Below are 19396 nucleotides of genomic sequence, written 5' to 3' on the forward strand. Positions count from 1 at the left end.
TGCTGGGAAGGGACATAGAACAACAAAAGGATTTGTGGGTAAAACAACACCTTTGTGCTCTCTCTCCTTAACTGAATTTCTGGAACTGAATTCCTTGACTAGAGCAGCATCTCCCCCCAAATCAGCCATTCAGAGTATCAGGGGTACTCCTTTTTTTCCTGTTTCCACTCTCAGATATCAACACTTGACCCTGCTGAAACACAGAAGGCTAAGAAGGTAAAACAGGCAGTGTGTGGTTTTATTGCCTATAAAAAAGCTGGCTTCTGAAGCCTCCACTCTCATTCCCTGCAGGCCATAGCCATGCTTCTTCAAGGAGTGCCTCCTTTGGATACTTCTATTATATATGATTGGGGAAAAGTGTAACAAACCTTTAATACAACACAAACATAGAAGTTCAAATGAAAAATAAAAATACATAACAACCCTTGAACTCAAATACAGTATAATACAGCAATAATATGCTTTAATAAGGAATAAATTATATTAATTAGCTACTGGAGATAGCTGCTCTGATAGGTTGCTGAGATTTTGAAACTCACTACTATAACAAATAAATAAACCATAAATAAATTAAATTGGGGAGGGAGGTGACAATGATGATGACATGATACAAATGGACCCTCACAATTCATAGTTCTACTTGTATTTATACTCAGTTCTTGTAGCTTTGCAGTACAAAGTAAAGAAGGATGAGGAGAGCATACATTTTCCTCCCTGTCACTGTTGGAGGCTGCAACGTGATCGAATGAACTGCAATCTTTTCTTCCACCTTATTAGCCCCCCTTGGAAAAGTGCTTTCACCTGCACAAAGACAGGAGGCCCTGCTGACAATAAGAAACAAACCTTCCATTTGAAGCAGACTATTGAATTTCAGATGTTAAATAGTAGTCACAGTTCTTCCTGTATCCTCCAGATACTAAAATCACTTATGTGAACCGTCTCTGTCCTTTGAATTTCAGCAAACATTTTACCAAAGCCTGATAAGGAACTGAGCCTTTCTCCCTGGCCTGGTTCCCTCCCTTTAAAAGCGATTTCCACTTTTAAACACTACACAATAAACCAGAACTCAGCCTATCACCATCCCCATGCTGAGTGCACTCAATGTACTGCATCTGGTTAATGAAATAACTAGAGGACAGAACAAAGTTGTTCTTTACAATTTCATAAAAAAATAGCCCCGTTCTCAGCCCTGACCTGAGCCAAGAGGCAGAAATAAACAACTAGTTGCATTCCTTCAAATTACATGTTTATACAGTTATGGTCTGAATCATGTAATTTGGAAGTATATTATCTGACAGAGAGTCAGTTACTTCCAAAGAGTCATCTAGAAATACATATACCATATCTGTTAACCAATACATTTGTGCAGCTAAAGAATAGAAACTCTCCTGTTATGAACAGCATCTATAAACAGGCATACAACTGGGATGCAGAATTTCAACTGACTGCAACCACTTTTCAAATATTTATCACATATTTAGACAGTGAGCACTGATGGCTTGTGCAAAAAAAAACAACCCAGTGCTGCAAGGCTGTTAGAAGCTCCTTTAGGTTTACCCATATTATGAATACTCTTAAATCAGTAAGAAACATAAACATCATCTGAGGAATTTCTGAAAAGCTGGATGCACTGATGAGTTCCAAAATGCTTCAAAGGCAAAGAGAATGAAGAATAAAGTTTGCTTAATTTGCCACTTTGGATTAATAGAATTTTTAGAATAGAAATAGAATAGAATATGTTTTGACTTATATGCAAAATTTAGAAGCATCCATCCTTTAAAGTAATTGCATTCTCCACTTTCTCTGCAGCTTTGGCTTTAGATGTCCAGGTGTATATTGACTCTAATAAACCACAAAGTATTCTTGAGAGCTGTCACAGCACATATTAATATATACTTTAGAGACATCAGCCATCAATATACTGTCCTCAGTATCAGACAATAGGCAGGAAAATAGTGACTTTCAGATGAAGTTAGAAGTTGTTAAATCCTTGAAGCAATGCTTGAGGATTATGGACAGCTGAGCAGCATTTTAAAATTCAGCTGACATACCAGTCAGTTACACTTGCTCAAATATGAAAAATAAATCTTTAAATATGTCACTGCAAAAAGTTAACTTAACTGAAAGTTATCTTTCTGAATAGTGTGTGATAAAGAAATGTAGCCTAATAAAGAATGTTGACTTTAATTTTCTTTTTAAAAAGCATTCTGTGAGCTCTGGAATTCAGGAGCTAGGTTCCACATGATTTGTATTCTAAGATCAGCTGAGTTTGGTAGAATCTTCAACAAAGTTTCTATAGTTTGGCAATTTCCTACATGTGTCCCCTTAGTGACAAAGACTGATTACAGCACAGCTTTCACTCCTGTACTGACCATCTGTTTAAAAAAAAATACACAGAACCTTACTTATCTTTGAGCATGACAAATTTCTAAATCCTTTTTAGTTTCATAAATAAATAAAATCAGGGGAGACAGAAAGATATACAACATGACACAATACACCTTACCTCCCAGGAAACCAAAAGATTTGATAAAATCAATCAGAACACTTACCTACTATACCAAAAGCAGAGACAGCTCGAGATAACCCAGAAGAGCCCTTCTGCCCCATCTTTGTTCTGTTCCCCAGGTCTAAACGACCAAGAAGTTCCCTCACCTCTTGTTGTGTATAAACATGCTTTAAAAGAAAAAAAGTCACAGAAGTTACTGTTTTGGTAGCTAAATGTTATTTCATGTCAGAGCATAAAAGAATTTGCTTAATTTGTGAAATATACAATAAACCAAAGGCCTGCTCTACATTCTTTCTTTCCCATTTCAGTGCTGCCAACAAGTAACCAGCATTATTTGAAACAACTGGGAAAAAAGCCCAGCAACTCAATACAGAGGCACCTACCTTATCATCAATTATAACCAAATCCTTTGGTTCAGTGCGATCTATTTTCAAAACACGGTATTTGGTTTCTGCAGGATTACTTCCAACCAGAAAATACCGCTACACAAAAAAAAACCAACAAAACCAGTCAGAATATTAAACAAGTATAGCAACCAAAACAGTGTAACTTAAGACATCAGCAATGCCAATTACATTTTGCCTAGACTAGATCCACTACTACTAACATCAAGTATGCAATGTTCCACATGGACTGTTAATGAACTGTTTTAGACACGTATCTTAGGAGGTATATTTGTATACAGCCAACCTCTACAACTTACAAGACCTCTCTCCTTTTTACAAGCAGGGAAAAAAAATTAAAATCAAAGGCTAAAGCCTGTTTAGAGAAGCTAAACTGTAACTTATACCAGGTACTGTCCAAGCACACCCTGTCCCAGCCATTACTGTGTTTTCACTTGCTCTGTAAAATTTATCAGAAGCTTATACATGAGTTTTTCACTTTACATGATCTAAAACTTCTGTTGCTATATTGTACTCCTTTGCTATTTACGTCAATTAGTATTTCCTGATCCACACTAAACACTGCAAAATTTTAAGTACTTCAGTACTGCAAGTTTTCTTCCATTTTTATTTATCTTTGTTATGCTATTCTTCTCAACAATGTTCTTGCACAAAACTAAAATGTTCTCGTTAACAATACTACTGATAAAAAAAACACTAGCTTTAATTCACATTTAAACTATGAAAGAATGACCACAGATAAACATATATTGTGTTCATTTTTTCATGTAAGGAGATCAAACTATAAATTAGTTTCTACATTTAGAGGAATTAACAATAAGTACAGGTTGCAGGACTGACTTGCTAAAAGTAGCTCTCATTTTTTCTAATTCATTTAATCAGTGTGGTGCTATCACAGCAAGGTGGAACTCATTAATAATGCTCAACCTAGTAGGAAAGCATGGCAAATTCACATGGATCTATGCAGTCAGCCCTTAACTCTAAGAGTCACATGGATTTAAGATGTGGGAAAATAAATCAATAATCATATTCATACAAACCCCACAATTTCATAATTTACACCAATTAGATATTAAGAAACATCTTTACTCTCAAAATATTTAAGGTGAAAAAAGAACAGAACTCTTCAGTTTCCTTGAATTCACAAAAGCATATAAATATTCAGTAAGCTCTAAACAGGAAAAAACCTTTAACTTTAAAAGCCACAAAAGGAAACAGCACCAACTTCTGGCTCCACCTTGTACACTGACATTACTGTGGTAACTGAGTGATAAATTTTGCTGTTCACTCCCAAATGACAGTAAGAAGGCTCTTCAAATTCACATGCCATCACAACACTCCCTCACTGAAGCCTTTGAGGCAGCACTTTGGCACAGGAAAGCGTTTCCTACAGCATTTTTTCCAGCAGTGATGTCCTGCAGTGCACAGCCCAGGCTCCCCAGCCTGGCCTCCTCAGAGCAGCCTCTGCAGGTGATCCCTCAGTGCCAAGCTTTTGCTTCCCAGGAGGGAAATTACAGGGACAGCACATGGCACCAAACGGTACAGCTCCTCTGCTGCTATCACCCACCCTCAGCAAGAAACACCACACCACCAAGACAGACACTTGCTTTGACCATGCCATTATACCATTGTTTTCTTATGCAGCAAAGGTGAATAGGCAGAGGGAAATATATTCATTTGTTATACTCAGATGATAAGTTAGTACGTGTTTCAGGAGTGCAGCTTCTTTATTTGCAGAAAACTTAGTAAATTAAAGGTAAACAATTTTAAATATTCCATAATACTGCAGTACAGCACATGATGTCCCACTATGTCCAGCTCACTAAATGAGTGCAATTTCTTCCCAAAGTGACACCTATGGCTACCAACAAATAATACTAAATAAAAATAGAAGAGTAAAACTCAAAGGTGCTTGTCCTAATGGCAGTTTGGACCATAGAGCACATTTAAAATTGGAACACACATGGGGAGGGGGAGAGAGAGGGAGATGGATATAGAGTTGTAAATGCTGTTTCTAAGGAAGTTCAGCTGGATACTTCTCCATTATCATTTTAATTAAACAATAAAACGTAAAGAAGTGCTATGAGGAATGCATCACTCACATCACCTTGGCAGCTGCAATAGAGGGCTGTGCACAGCTACAGGGCCAGCATTAGGTGCTGCTGCTTAGAACAGCAGCAGCAGCATCAGATTAGATGAGGAATAATTGTACCTGTAGACAGTGGAAGCAACCCCCATAATGAATGGTACTTAACAGGCTCTCTGAAGTCATTTAAAGACTAATTTATGGGGCTTAAGCTGGAGAGCCAGACTGGGTAATGCATTAAGGAAAGTCACTTGAGAGCAGCATCAAAACTCAGCATCAATGGACTTAAAGTAAGGCAGTCAATGAGAAATCTCTATTTAGCAAATGGGCATGTTACCCACTGCATGTCAGAGGATATTCTTGTGGAAGTAATAAAGGAAACTTCTGCAAAAACATCTGAATTTGGGTTAGTGTTCAAAACTAGGATCCCAAAACGAAACCTCTGCTTGGGAAGTTTTCAGGACTGGCTAACAACCACAGAATTACTTGAAAAACAGCCTGATAAGCCCACTCGTATTCAACCTTCATGATCTGAAAGAAAAACAAAGATTGTATGAAAACTAATGATGCAAAAAAATACACAAAAAAGACACTTCAACATTAGCTGTTTCTGCTACCTAATTTATGCATCTAATGAATAAGTAAGTCTGTCTTCCTGGATGACACATAGCAGAAATAAAACCATATCAGTGACATGTGCCACAATTATATTTCTCATCACATGAATACTAAGAAATCATAAAGAAAAACACCAAATCAGCACAATACTGAGCATATAACAGCAAATAAATTTCTATGGTTGTAATATAATTGTAAAATTAATCAAAGCTAAAATGTGCTGAAGTGTTTACAACTCTTTTGCTTAACAGAAATTATTGCAATAAAAAAAGAGCAAAAGCTACGGAAAACTTTCTGGAGTGTTTATGCTTATTACTTCATTCTGTTTATTACTATGTTGAACAGAATAACTTCAAGCATTTCCCAAGTGTCTCAAACAATTCCACTCCACAGCACAGCCAGTGCATTTAGATAAACAGGCAACTTTGACCAACAAAGTACTTTTTCCAGAGAACAGAACTGCAGCAGAAACTGCCGGCTCCCTCACCCTGCTCTGGCCAGAGCCCTCCAACCACACCTGAGGTGACCCATGCTGCTTCCAGGTTTACTGTGCCCCTGGCCTTTGCTGAAATTCGTTAACAAGCACACTTTGCCAACTATGGCAACACACCAGGCAGCTACAGGAGCTGGACTGAAGCTTAATTTATTGCACAATTATCACTAAGCAACCACAAGATAGGAACAGCATTAGTCATTTCCACCTGGGACTGAGTTTTAACCAAAGCAATCTAATTGAAAGGCTTTACACCATCTTCTATCAATCTTTTGATTTAGCTAAAGCAAGCAAAACAGCTTCTTCTAAAAGACGTTGAAAAAAATTAAAAATACTTATTGAAATTTGTTGGTTTTTAATGGCAGAATAATAGTTCTGAAATCAAACATTCTGCTTACTTTTTTCTTCCTTTTTTTCTTTAAGATTGCTTCTTAGAACTCCGAGCCTCTAACTATGATTTACTTCTTTGAATTGACTAATTATGATTAAGAAATGCTAGCACAGCAAAAAACTTTTTCAATCCTCAGTTAAAAAGCTACAAATAGCTTAATCAGCAGGGAAAAAAAGTGTAAAAATACACTATAAGTTGAAAAATAGCCAGTGCACTAATACAGCCAATTTTCAAATCTTCAAATGGCATTAAGAAAACACTAATGATCTTAGACAAAAAGCTTGCAAACAATACCTGTTGAGACCATGGATGTGTCTAGAAACACAAAGCCCAGAAGTGGGTTCACCATGGCCATCTTCCAGATCCCTACCCAGCTGCTTTCTCCTCAACAGGACAGGCACAAAAAATAAGATGGAAAAGGTGATGGGGTCAGGACAGAAAGACTGCTTAACACTTCACATTACAGGCAAAACAGACTTGACCTGGGGAGAACATATGTTATTTACTGACAGTTAAAACAGAATCATGGTATAATTACACCTCATTGTAAAAACTCTACTCTGCTCTTTCTTTGTACAGGACCTAGAGTAAGTCTGGAAGTGTCTGTCTTTCTTCCCTCGTAGAAACTGGCAGAATGATAAGAAGAAAGGAAGACATGAAAAGGCACAAAGAGAGGTACCTGGAAAAGCGAAGCTGTCTGCTTCCTGTAATCTGTTGAAACTCTTCAAAACAAGTTCCTTCAAAAGGAGAAATTTTAAGAACATATGTTGCCAAGCACCACTCCCTGATCATGTAGGAATGAGCACCCATTCTGCATCTTACAAGCCACACAATTTCCTTTTGTCCCAAGGCAACCAAAGGTTTTTGGTCCCAATCAGGACTTTTCTCTTGATAGTCCATTGAAGGATTCCTCCAGATTCTCCCTTCTAATTCTAAATGAAATCTATTAATTATCTATCTATACATTTTTCTTTAGCCAAATACTTATTTGCTCTTTAGCTGCAATGCTCTCATAAAAATAAGTAACTGGATGCCTATTCAGCAGTCACTTTAATAGACTAAAGTCTTGCTGTCCCTTTATTCCTCTCAAGACATTGCCAGCGTGTATGTTACCTCACCAGACCTTCAATGGAACTATTCCTATGTGAATTCTTGTTTCCTAGATGAATATGGACTGTAAATCTACACAATATACCATACAAGATTTTATTCTAGAGATACATTGGTATTTTTCATTAATGACCATACCACAAATAACCATGTCTCTTTTTCAGAGCTGTAATTCATCAGCAGCTCAACCTTTCCACTCCTTCAGATCAAACACCCAGATTCTCCTTCTCCTCTGCTGCTTCTGAATTGAGTAACTCTCAGTAAACTTTCATTGGTGTGTAATCTATTGTAAGATGCATGAACTTTTATAGTACACCATTATACTTCAAATTATTTCTTTTATCTACTCCTGAGGATCATCACAATTTCTTGCTTTATTGTGCTCTGACTATCCTAATTATTTACAATACCTTAAAAGACTAATCAGAGCTGGTCCCCGTTTTGAGCTAATAACGTTAATGAAAATGCTTAAGTACATCAGTCCTAAAAACATTACTTGAAAAAAAATCATCCCTATCAGATGATTCTTCATTCACTCCACACTAATTTATCTACTAATTTCTCTACTAAGCTTCTTCCTTCTCTAACAGAGATTTTCCTTGTGGCACTGCATCTCAATAGAGGATTTGATTTAAATACATAAGGCCATCTAATTTTTAGATTAAAATGTGCAATACAACCAGGTTAATCTGACAGCATCTTCCTTAGACTGTGTTTTATGTCATTTGCCTGAATTTTCAATTACTTTCCTATATGCAGGACTTCAGAATGGATTAAATATTCCATTTGTCATATTCCAGTCACAGCACTACCCTTGACTTGAGTGACTTGAAAATATTCAGAGTAATTTCACTGGTTAGTATCTTTATTTTTACCTCAACACTGATTGATCCCTTTTTCATAACCTTATTCTTGTTACTCACTTTCTCTTCATTCCTTGTTCAGTACATTCATGCTCAAAATAAATTTCTACTTTAAACAGAGAATAATATTTATTTCGTTTTTAGGGCCATAACAAACTCAGTTTTAATAATAAAAATTTGTAATAGAAAGTGCCTATTTTTATTCATCCTTTGGTACATTAAAATAAATACCATTTTTTTCCACGGAATCATTACCTTTAAATACACCAGTTTGTAATCATTTATCCACAACCCCCCCATCCAGAAAGGTGGATTCCAAAACCCAATCTGTATGTGTATTTCTCTCCTGTTGCTCTAGTGATCATATAATCACACCCAGGACAACACAGAACAAAAGAAATAAAACCCATGTTGCCAGAACTTAGGCAGACATTTGTAGGTACATCCCTCACATCAATTGGGATGCATCCACTTTTGAAGTCTAGTTTTGTTCTGTCTGTTATATTAAAAGAAATACTGTTTTTTTTCTATGGAATCATTACCTTTAAATACACCAATTTGTAATCATTTATCCACAACCCTCCCATCCAGAAAGGTGGATTCATACCAAAACCAAATCTGTATGTGTATTTCTCTCCTGTTTCTCTAGTGATCATATAATGACACCCAGGACAACACAGAACAAAAGAAATAAAACCCATGTTGCCAGAACTTAGGCAGACATTTGTAGGTACATCCCTCACATCAATTGGGATGCATCCACTTTTGAAGTCTAGTTTTGTTCTGTCTGAATAGCACATATCCTTCAAAACTTGTGGTGTTCTCATCACCGCTATGCCACCAGCCATCTGCCCTCTTCATAAATGCTCTCAGAGCCCACATACACCAGCAGAACTTTCTCTATTTTATAGCCATAAATCCAGCAGTATGGCAAGACATTTAAGACAGAAACAGTGTCTTCTTGAGTTGCCCAAAACTCCTCCTCTCATCCCAGTTCCATGCTCTGCTCCGCCACATCAGCATCACTCCAGGAACGCCAATACACAGGGAATAGGAGAGTCAGCTGAAAGGAGCTGTCTTCTGCTAATGAAACTGTTCCAGAGAGAACACATTCCATAGCTACTTCTAGCCAGAAAATGATGATAGCTAGTGGTCACCCAGTAGGCTGTTCACTACTTTCAACATTTTTGAATGTGTCAGATACCCATTTATATCAATCAGTGCACTTCATAATTCAGGAAAAATTCTACAGCTTTTTCTGTGAAATCATATTCTATATTAAAGTTTCTCCAAATTGACCACAGATTAACTTCAACATTAACTATGCAAACTTTGGAGATTTTAATACAAAAATCTTTACACTGTTATTATTAGAATAAACAACATTTAAAATAAAACAAATGCCCATAGTTTTCTCTGGTGAATAAAGGGCAGAAATATCTACAGGTAATTATGCCAGTCACTTTACTTAATAAGCTTGTGCAAGTCATTTGGATATTGTGAAGATGGAGACTGTAAAAGAACCTGACTAGAATAAAATATTATTAATTAAGCCTCATAATATACTGAAAGATAGGCAAGCGATATGACTTTATAAAGACAACACAAATTGTCTTGTTCAATGCCACGTTGCCTCAGGGGAATGACAATTTCCAGTGAACTAGCCTACAGCTTTCAGGTGGGCTTCATCTGGGGGAAACACAAAAGTTCCATCTTCTCCTGAAGAAGAGAGGAAAATATCTTTTGGTTTTTATTAGTCATAGAGCTCAAATATCTTTAGTGCCCTCTGGTGTGCATTTCAGTGATCAATATATGTATAAAGGAAAGATAATTGGCATTGATCTGAATAAAAGCTTCAGTTCATCTTTCTGACTATTTCTCAACAAGCTTTCAACTTCCTAGGACAAGCAGGAGATACAGTTAACATCTCCATGGCATTTATTGACCCAAAGCATGAGCTGGAAAGGCAGATTTCAGCAACTACCCTAAATATAAACATTAATAGAAAATATAGAATTTTGCTCTCTGTTAATTCAATTGACGCTGTGAATTCAGTTCTCCTCACCTCTTGCAGTCTCTCATTTGACTCCAATAACAGTACCAGAGCCTCTCCTCTTTGACTTCAATAACGCTATTGTATTTTATCTAAAAAGAAACCCTCTCTAAACCATTTCCACTTTTTCCACTTCCTTGTCCATTTCATCTCTTCCTGCTTCAACACAGAAGGATTTTACAGGAATTAGCTCTATGACCAGTGTAAGCATCATTGTTTCTCCCACTGCTGACAACTTAAATAATTCCTTCTTTACACCAGAAATGTTAGGATGCAGTCTTATGTTAGCCTGTATTTGACACAACTCCAAATTCCACACGCTGGATCTAGCAAGTCTATGGCTTTAGGCAAATCAGAAGAGCACCTGAAACAGGAGAAAGCTGTTCATTTTTATTTTTGGATGATGCTTATGCTGTACAAGTGACTGTCACAGCTGGCAACTGCATGATTGTGAGATCTCATGCAAAGGAGATGGCATGAGGGACACCTCGGGGAGAAGTTTGTCAGCAGCACAACACGACACTGAATGAGCTGTAACAGCGACTGATCAAACCAGAAGGCAAATTTTGGGCTCCCCAGTACAAGACAGACATTGATATAGCAGAGTGATTCCAGCAGACAGCTCTCCAGATGATCCACAGGACAGAGCACGTGGTGTGCTGGCAGAGGCTGAGAGAACTGGGTTTAGGTTTGTTCAGCCTTCAGAAAGCTTTGGCAGCATCCTGCTGCTGTCTAAAACCACGTAACAGGAAAGTATAGCTAAGAGAGACAAACTCTTGCAAGCGGCCTGCAGAGGCTGTAAAAGCAATATTCAAAACTCAGCTGCACACAACCCTGAGCATTATGCATGCTGAAGCTGCTTTGAGCAGGGGTCTCAACTTGGTGTTCTCTGGAAGTCCCTTCTAACATCCCTTAGTCCAGGCATTTATTAAGTCCAGCGAGTCTTTTCAAATAATTATACCAAAATGACTCCTACTGGATTTTTTCTTTTGAAAAAAAATTACTAGAATTCGAATATCAAACCACAAAGTATTTAAATTTGTACTTTTTAGCAAGAACAAAACCTTACTCAGAGGAAAAAAAATCCTTCAAAAATACTTCATCACTCACAAGAAGTGACTGAAGTAACAGCTTTGAGATGCCCTTGCTCAGCTGAGACATTCCAAACAGCACATGCTATTTTGATTTGAATATCAAAAAGGATTTGAATATCAAACCACAAAGTGTTTAAATTTGTACTTTTTAGTAAGAACAAAAATTTACTCAGGGGAAAAAAAAAATCCATTTTCATCACTCACAAGAAGTGATTGAAGTAACAGCTTTGAGATGCCCTTGCTCAGCTGAGACATTCCAAACAGCACATGCTCATCCACAAACCACTGCCTTTCACAGCTGATGAAAACCATCTCACCTCCTGGAGCGACCAGGACTGCTGGATCTGCCCCTCACTGAATTCTGAACAAAGCACAGCATGGACAAACCCATCCATCCAGGCAGAGCTACCACTGCCCAGATGTAAAAGTCTGTGGCTCCTGAAATGCCAGCAGCAGCTGGAGAGGCCCAGAGGATGGCAGATAGCTGACAGAACTGCAAAGCACAATATTTGCCCTGCACACAGCATGTTGTCTCTCAGCAACAGAGAGAAGCAGGCCAGGTATCCACACATGCCAGTCACTAGAAGCCAAATCTCAGCTGACTGAGATGTAGCATGAGTTGTGAGCCAAGAACAGCTAAACTGAGTAATACAAGACCTGATTCAGAAACCACATTTGCCCGGTGCCCTACCCATGTATAACAATAATGTAGCTGAAAATAGAACAAAAAGTAGCATTTGCCAGCGACAATGAGAAAGATAAAAAAGGTAGCTTTCAAAATTCATTTAGGCATAAGTAAAAGGCAACACTTTGAAAAGACTTTCTGGAGTTTAACCTTCATTTTTAAAATTTACTTGCAAAAATAACTCTGCATACTTTAATCTGTGTTTGTTTCATAGGCTGTTCAATGGGGAATTATGACAAAAGCACAAATTGCTTTAGACAGAAGCAGAGCTGGAAGTCAGATTTCTATTTATACTGAGATCATTCTTTCATCTGTGACATTTTGGGAAGCTTCCAAGGGGCTTCAGTGTATAAATTATCTTTGTATTAACAGTACAGGTAACAGCTGAACTTGAAACTAAACCTAACTTGCATTTAGAGCCATGGTACATAAACCTTTTAAAAACTACCTCAAGCGAAGAAACCAACATACTATGAAACACAAAGAAATCTGATTGGGAGCTAAGGAATGGTAAACACAGTGGTATTTACACCAAGAACAGGCTTCTGACTCACACTGTGCTCATCACATGGCTAAAGCAGCAATAACCACTCCAACCTCCAATCCACTTTGCCCACGACAAAAAAGTACTGTGAACAACACATGCCTAGAGTTTCTGCAACAGGATGTAAGGAATGCTGAAAATCTTCAAGAGCTTACTTCCAGAGGTCAGACTGAAAACTCTGGGAACTGTTTCACCAGTCATTCAGACAACGAAGACTGAAGTGTGTCATAAACAGCAAACAGGTCGGTGCAGCTGATAACCAGTTCAGCCGTTCTTAATTCAAATATTAATTCCGGACACCTTCAGCTGTCCAGTTTGAAGTGCCCTGTTCTCCTGGCAGTGTGACAGCAGCCGCAGGACACAAGAAGCAGGGGCCCAGCCTTCATCCCCGCCGCAGGGCCCTGCGCTGACCTGCCCCCAACCTGCCTTGGCTCCGCTTAAGCCACGAGGCAGAGACACAGCGACAACAAGAACTTTAAAACCTTCTTTTCCCCAGTTCTTGGCATGTTTTGAGTGTGTGACCAAAAAGAACCAGATCCCAACATATGAAAAGAAAGGCAAGGCGTAGTTTTTGACAAGCTGCAACCCAGCCGAGCCAACACGCCGGGGGTGCCGGGACATCGCCCCGCGCGGGGCGGCGGCGGCGGCGGCGGCGGGGGGGACGCTGCTTACAGCCCTGGTCTCGTACAGCACCAGCTTCTGCACGGAGCTGATCAGGGGGGCGGCGGCCGCCACCGGCATGGCGGGGGCTGCCCGGGGGCTGCCCGGGAGCAGCGGGAGCCGGGGGAGGAACACTCCGCGGCTGAGCGGGGAGCCTCCGCCGGCACCGCGGCAACCCGGAAGTGCCGGCACGCCAACGCGCAGGCGCGCCCACCGCGGGCCGCGAGAGAGCGCCTGCGCCGCGGAGCCGCGTCACGCGCGACCTCTCGGCAACGGCGGCCCCGGGCGCGGCGGCAGCGGCGGCAGTGGGACACCGGGGGAACCGGGGCGGGCGAGGCGGAGGCGGAGGCGGAGACGGAGGCGGTGTCGCATCCGCACTCGCTGCTCCCGCCGGGAACCTCTCCCCGCGGGGTGAGCGCGGTCAGCACCAGGAACAGCTCCGCAGCCCCGCCCACGCCCCGTGTGGGGCGGGGCCTCTGCCGCTCCCCCCCTCAGGGGGCGGGGCCTCTGTCCCTCCCTCCCTCAGGGGGCGGGGCCTCTGCCTGTCCCTCCCTCAGGGGGCGGGGCCTCTGTCCCTCCCTCCCTCGTGGGGCGGGGCCTCTGCCGCTCCCTGCCCCGTGTGGGGCGGGGCCTCTTCCTGCCCCTCCCTCGTGGGGCGGGGCCTTTGTCCCTCCCCCCTCAGGGGCGGGGCCTCTGCCGCTCCCCCCCTCAGGGGGCGGGGCCTCTGTACCTCCCTCCCTCAGGGGCGGGGCGCGGCCGTTGCCCGGGCAGCGGGGGCGCGCAGAGCGGTGGCGGCAGCGGGGGCGCGCACGGCGGGGCTGCCGCCGGGATTTCGTCCTGGGTAGGGGGCTGTGTATGTGTGTGTCCGGTTTAATCCTTTGCTTTGGTTGTGGTGGTTTTTGTGAATTAGGAGATTGGCCCTTGTGAAGGTTTGGGAGCGAGCAAGACCGCTGGGAACGGCGGGTGAAGCTCAGCCGGTGAGTTTCCGTCGGGGCAGCGGGGAGTTGGTTCGCATCTAGGGCTTTTTTCTTTTTTTAATATTAAAATGTTTAATGTAAAAGCGTCTGAGCATTTGTGTTTGATATTTCAAGACAAACTTTTTCAGATTCTCCTCCTGAAGTAGGTGCTTTTGGTTGAATTTTTTTTTATTTAATGTTAAACTGACTGGGAGTTGTGTGGGGCTGTGCTGGGTTGGATGGTTCCATGTGGGTTTTGCTGGGGCTGTGACGCTGAAGTGGCCCCTTAAAGACAGTGAGGTTTTGCTGTGCCTTTTTCAAACAAACTTCAGCAAGCTCCTCATGTTTTGGCCTCCATTTTTGTTTGAAAGGCCCACACAAATTTTCCTCCAACTTATCTTAATTAGAAATTGGTTTAGGTTTTAATTTGTTGTGCAGCACTGGACTTGCTACTGCCTGCATTCCTGGAAGAGCTGGGATTTGTGAAGAGGATGGTGGAAGAGATGAAGAACTGTGATTTAATTCTGCGGAGTCTTATTTGTGTACCTGCCTGTGTGGACACAGAGAGTAGTTCCCTTGACCCTGACAGGGCCCTTCTGTGTCTGAAGCACAAAACCAAAGGTCTTGGCAGGCCCATGGCCCATTTCAGGGACCAGAGAGAAGTCACAGTTTTGTAGTAATTGGAGCAGGAAGGAATGATCAACAAAACAACTAAACAAAAGCAACAAGCAATATGAGACTCATAAAGAAGTCATTAACAGCTGGTGATCAGGGGTTGTTCCAACAGTCCTTTGTTTTTCATAAGTGGATTTTTCTCTCATTTGATGGGTGCATTGTGTATGTTCTGTAAATGCTTTTTCTTCTTACAAAAACTTTCTTTTTTACAAATCCATTTACCTTGTAATTCACCTCCATTCTAAGGTCATTTTATGCACATGTAACTACTGGACTTTATAACAAATTCTTTTTTTCCTTCTAGCATTAGAAAACACATGGCTTCACAAGAGGAAAAACAAGCTCAGCCCTTTACAGACATCTTTGATGAAGATGAAGCTGAAAGATCTTTTCTGTTGTCCAAGCCCACTTGCTTAATTGTCTTTGGAAAGCCAGTAAGATGTCTGATAGAAGGATTTTTGTCAGCTATTCTGCTAACAATTTTACTTTTCCTTTCAAAACATTAGTTTACTAGTGCTACCAAAAGGGTCAAATACCTGATTTTTGGATTTTGCCACTCTTCAAATCCTGCAGAGGATGGCAAAAATTCTGGTCTCATTTCATGAGACCAAATTTTGCCTTCAGTCAGTTGTGGTTAAAAATTGACTGAAAGCAAAAATATTATTGTACTTAAAAGTTACACATTGCTCAAAATGTTTTTTTTTCCTCTTTCGGCATTGGCAACTGGGTCGTTTTTATTTTTGTAGTGGTTTAACCCCAGTCAGCAAGCAAGCCCCACACAGCCTTTTGCTCACTCACTCACCCTGGTGGGGTGGGACAGAGAATCAGAAGGGTAAAAAGGGATGAAATGCATGGGTTGACAAAAGCCATGCACATGAGCAAATCAAAACAAGGAATTCATTCACTACTTCCTATGGGCAGGCAGATGTTCAGCCATCCCCAGGAACCAGGGCTCCATCACACTTCATGGTGACTTGGGAAGATAAATGCTGTCACTCCAAAAGTACTTCCCTTTCCTTCTCTTTCCCAGCTTTATATGCTGAGCATGACACCATGTGCTTTGGAATATCCTTGTGTGTCAGTCAGAGTCATCTGTCCCAGCTGTGTTCCCTCCCAGCCTCCCTCCACCCTCATTTTCCTCCCCAGTGTGGCAGTATGGAAAGCAGGAGAGGCCTTGGCTCTGTGTAAGCCCTGCTCAGCAGTAACAGAAACATCTCTGTATTACCAACACTTTTTTCAGCACAAATCCAAATCACAGCGCACACTAGCTACTGTGAAAAAAGTTAACTCTACCCCAGCCAAAACCAGAGCAATGCTGTTAAAATATTTTATTTTTTAAAATAAGCTTGACATATTAAAGACATAATTTGGTGTAAAAGAACCTTCACGTCAATGTACTGACTTATAGACATTCAATGAGACATTACAGAGCTTAATATTAAAACTTTGACAAAATTCTATCCTATATATTTAGAAACATTCAAAGTCCACCAAGGTGTCCTGATAAAAGGATCTGTACTACCTTTTAACTATAATTCAATGTCTGTCTTTTTCTCAACTAATTAGTGGCGTCCTTAACTTAGAAAAATCTGATGTTTTGTAAACCTAAACTTTTAAGATTTCTTTTTTTCCCCCAAATGTGAGTTTCCATTATTGCCTCACAGCTGAAGTGTTCTTTTTGTTGATACAAGTTTGCCTTATAATGTATCTTACGCACTTGTAAGAGTACACTCAGCTCAACAGAAAACTACAGTGAACTAATTAATCTAGTTTCAAATGACCATCAAAATTTTAACTTTTCATGAAAAAGGTAACTTTATGTTTCATAGACCAAACCACCATAAAATAATCATTGAAAGACAGTACAAAAAATTATCATATTCTCAACCATTGCCTTCAGTAGATGCTTGACATCAATATAACAGGGTATTGAAATTGTACAGACCTTACAGGGAAAGCAGGGAACCAAATAGTTTATTTTTGTGCTAATGTCTTTTATATATCTGACTGATGTGCAGAGAACTATCCTATTTAAGATCTATCTTTTAAATTTAAAACATAGTGCCATTAAAGGAAAGCCAAATACATATATTCTCATCACACCTGTAAGATGTAAGGTATTGGTAGGCTGGAATATTTGCTGATACACTCTTAACTGGGAATGTAATTTATTTGTTGGGTTTTGCTATTTTTTATCACAAAATTTATCAAGGACAAAAAACCTGTCAAAACAGGTCTCCTTATGTGCCCTTCTAATAAAAGGGCACAATCCTAAGGGTGGAAGACGGTGAGTTTTGCAAAATCCCATTCAGTTAATCACTCTTGGAAGCCTTATAGCTCTCAGTTATGTTGGTTTTCCTCTGGATTCATGTAAATAATAAAGATTTGCCTAACAAGGCAGTTTTTAAGCATTTGTTGTTTTAGTAAAAAAAATATTATCCCGATGTATCCTACTCAGACAGGGTTGAGTAGGTTTCCGTCATAATTTGCTTTGAGGCTGAAGATAATAAATTTTAGTCCTAAGGAGTTTCTTATAGAAATTTGTGGTCGAATCATGGCTGAGTTTTAGACAGAGTTAGTCAGCTATAAACTCAGTATAATGATTTTGGAGATAATTAGCTACAAGTAGCTGCATATTAGCAATGCTAGACAATATGAAGTAGAGGATGGTATTAAACAGAGTGTTTTGTGTTTGTCCAATGCATAACTGAGAGGGCCTAATCCCAATGGTAGATTTTCAGTGTTTTTATTATGTGAAAATATATTCTTCATTGTGTTATATGTTTGGTTTTGTTCTGTCTGTTTTTCTTTTAAAAGTGTATTTTTCATTTTAAGGGTTCTGGAAAGAAAACATTAGCTAGTAAACTAGCACAGAGATGGAACTGCATTTTCATAGAAGGTAAACACATGCTGTATTTGGAACATTGCTTTGGCTCCACAATAGCTTTTGGTTTAGAATACCCTCACTGTACCCTGTAATTCTAAGGGCCTGTTTCTGATCGCAGCAAATACTTCTGATAATACCAAGTAATCATTTTACCAGAAGTAAAATTACTGATCACTGGTCTTTTAGTTATTGAAAGGCTTAGAAAAATCACTGTGGGAGTTTTTTTTTAATCATAAATTTGATTCCCAATTCTGGAAGGGGGTTCCTGTGACCCTTTTGGTTCACATGGGGGAAACTCATTCAGCTCCAAAGAGTACAGACATTTTCCAGTGCAGACCATGAAAAAATAGGAGGCTCTTTCCCTTCTGGTTGTGCAGTGTCCAATACAAGGGGGTATACTCCAGGAAACAGAGTTATTTATCAAATAAAGTACCTTTATGTCTTTTGAATATTTAGAATTCTAATATGGTAAAAATCACTTTTAATAAAGTGCTTTTTTGACTTAGGTGTATGTAGAATTTTTATATCATAGTATTGTCTAGCAAGAAAAAAAATTAATACCTGGTCCAAAACATAGTTCAGGCCAAAATCAGAAGGGACTTCAGAAATGTACTTAAGCTGTCCATTCTGTTTGAATGTATTTAAATCAGTACTGACAAATGTTCATCAAATTTGTTTTAAAAAAATTCTGGGCAGTCCATCTCTGTAACACTCTTTTTGCCATTAGAAAGTTTTTCTTAGCAACTGATCTAAATCTCAGTTACTGTGTTTTTAAGCCTTATTTCTAATTCAGGGAATTACTCTTATTTTGTTCATGATATTCCTTTTAGTCTTCTTGTGGCTAGTGAATGCACACATGTGTGTACACACTTATTGTTTCTTATGCTAGTACATTTTTTTCATTTTGTACATCAAAAAAGGAAGAAACAAAGAAATTCAGCATACATAAATATGAATAATTTTGTTCAGAAAGGACCTCCAGAGGTGACTGAGTCAAACATTCCTCTCAAAGAAGGGTCAGCTAAAAAGGGCAGCTCAGTTCAATCTAGAATACCTCCAAGGATAGAGACTCCACCTTCTCCCAGAGAAAGACTCTGCAATGTTTGATTGCCTTCTTGATGACAGATTGCTTCCTAATTACCCCCATTTGAATTTCTCATATTCGTGTCTGTTGCCTCCTGTCCTAACTGCGCTCTGTGGTGACCGTGGGTCTGTCTTTGTGACCTCCCAATAAGGAGTTTTAGATAGCAGTAAGAGCTGTCTGGTTTCCTCCAGGCTGGACAAGGCCAGTTGTTTCAGCCTCTCCTAGGCTGTTCATTCTTCTCATGGTTTTGGTGTCCTCCACTGAACTTGCTCTGGGATATCAAC

General features: G+C 39.9%; 2 protein-coding genes across 4 annotated transcripts in view; one reads left to right on the plus strand and one right to left on the minus strand.

The window, feature by feature from the left end:
- The window catches only part of FIG4 (FIG4 phosphoinositide 5-phosphatase), a 51523-nt gene extending 37746 nt beyond the window's left edge, over positions 1–13777 (minus strand). The window contains exons 1-3 of the mRNA XM_039725878.1: positions 13523–13777; positions 2893–2991; positions 2553–2676 (exon numbers count right to left, since the gene is read on the minus strand). Coding sequence (XP_039581812.1) covers positions 2553–2676; positions 2893–2991; positions 13523–13591 — 292 coding nt within the window. The 5' untranslated portion in view covers positions 13592–13777. The remainder of the gene's footprint in view (positions 1–2552; positions 2677–2892; positions 2992–13522) is intronic.
- A 537-nt stretch (positions 13778–14314) lies between these two features.
- AK9 (adenylate kinase 9) overlaps positions 14315–19396 on the plus strand; it is a 59377-nt gene continuing 54295 nt past the window's right edge. The window contains exons 1-3 of one of the 3 annotated variants that reach the window (XM_039725858.1): positions 14315–14351; positions 15446–15575; positions 17977–18040. In XM_039725858.1, coding sequence (XP_039581792.1) covers positions 15459–15575; positions 17977–18040 — 181 coding nt within the window. In that variant the 5' untranslated portion in view covers positions 14315–14351; positions 15446–15458. Of the gene's footprint in view, positions 14488–15445; positions 15576–17976; positions 18041–19396 lie in introns of those variants that run through there. The other 2 variants (XM_039725852.1, XM_039725867.1) reach the window with 2 other exon arrangements.

This window comes from Passer montanus, unplaced genomic scaffold (genome assembly GCF_014805655.1).
Source record: "Passer montanus isolate IOZ18808 unplaced genomic scaffold, ASM1480565v1 scaffold11, whole genome shotgun sequence".
Taxonomy (NCBI): Eukaryota; Metazoa; Chordata; class Aves; order Passeriformes; family Passeridae; genus Passer; species Passer montanus.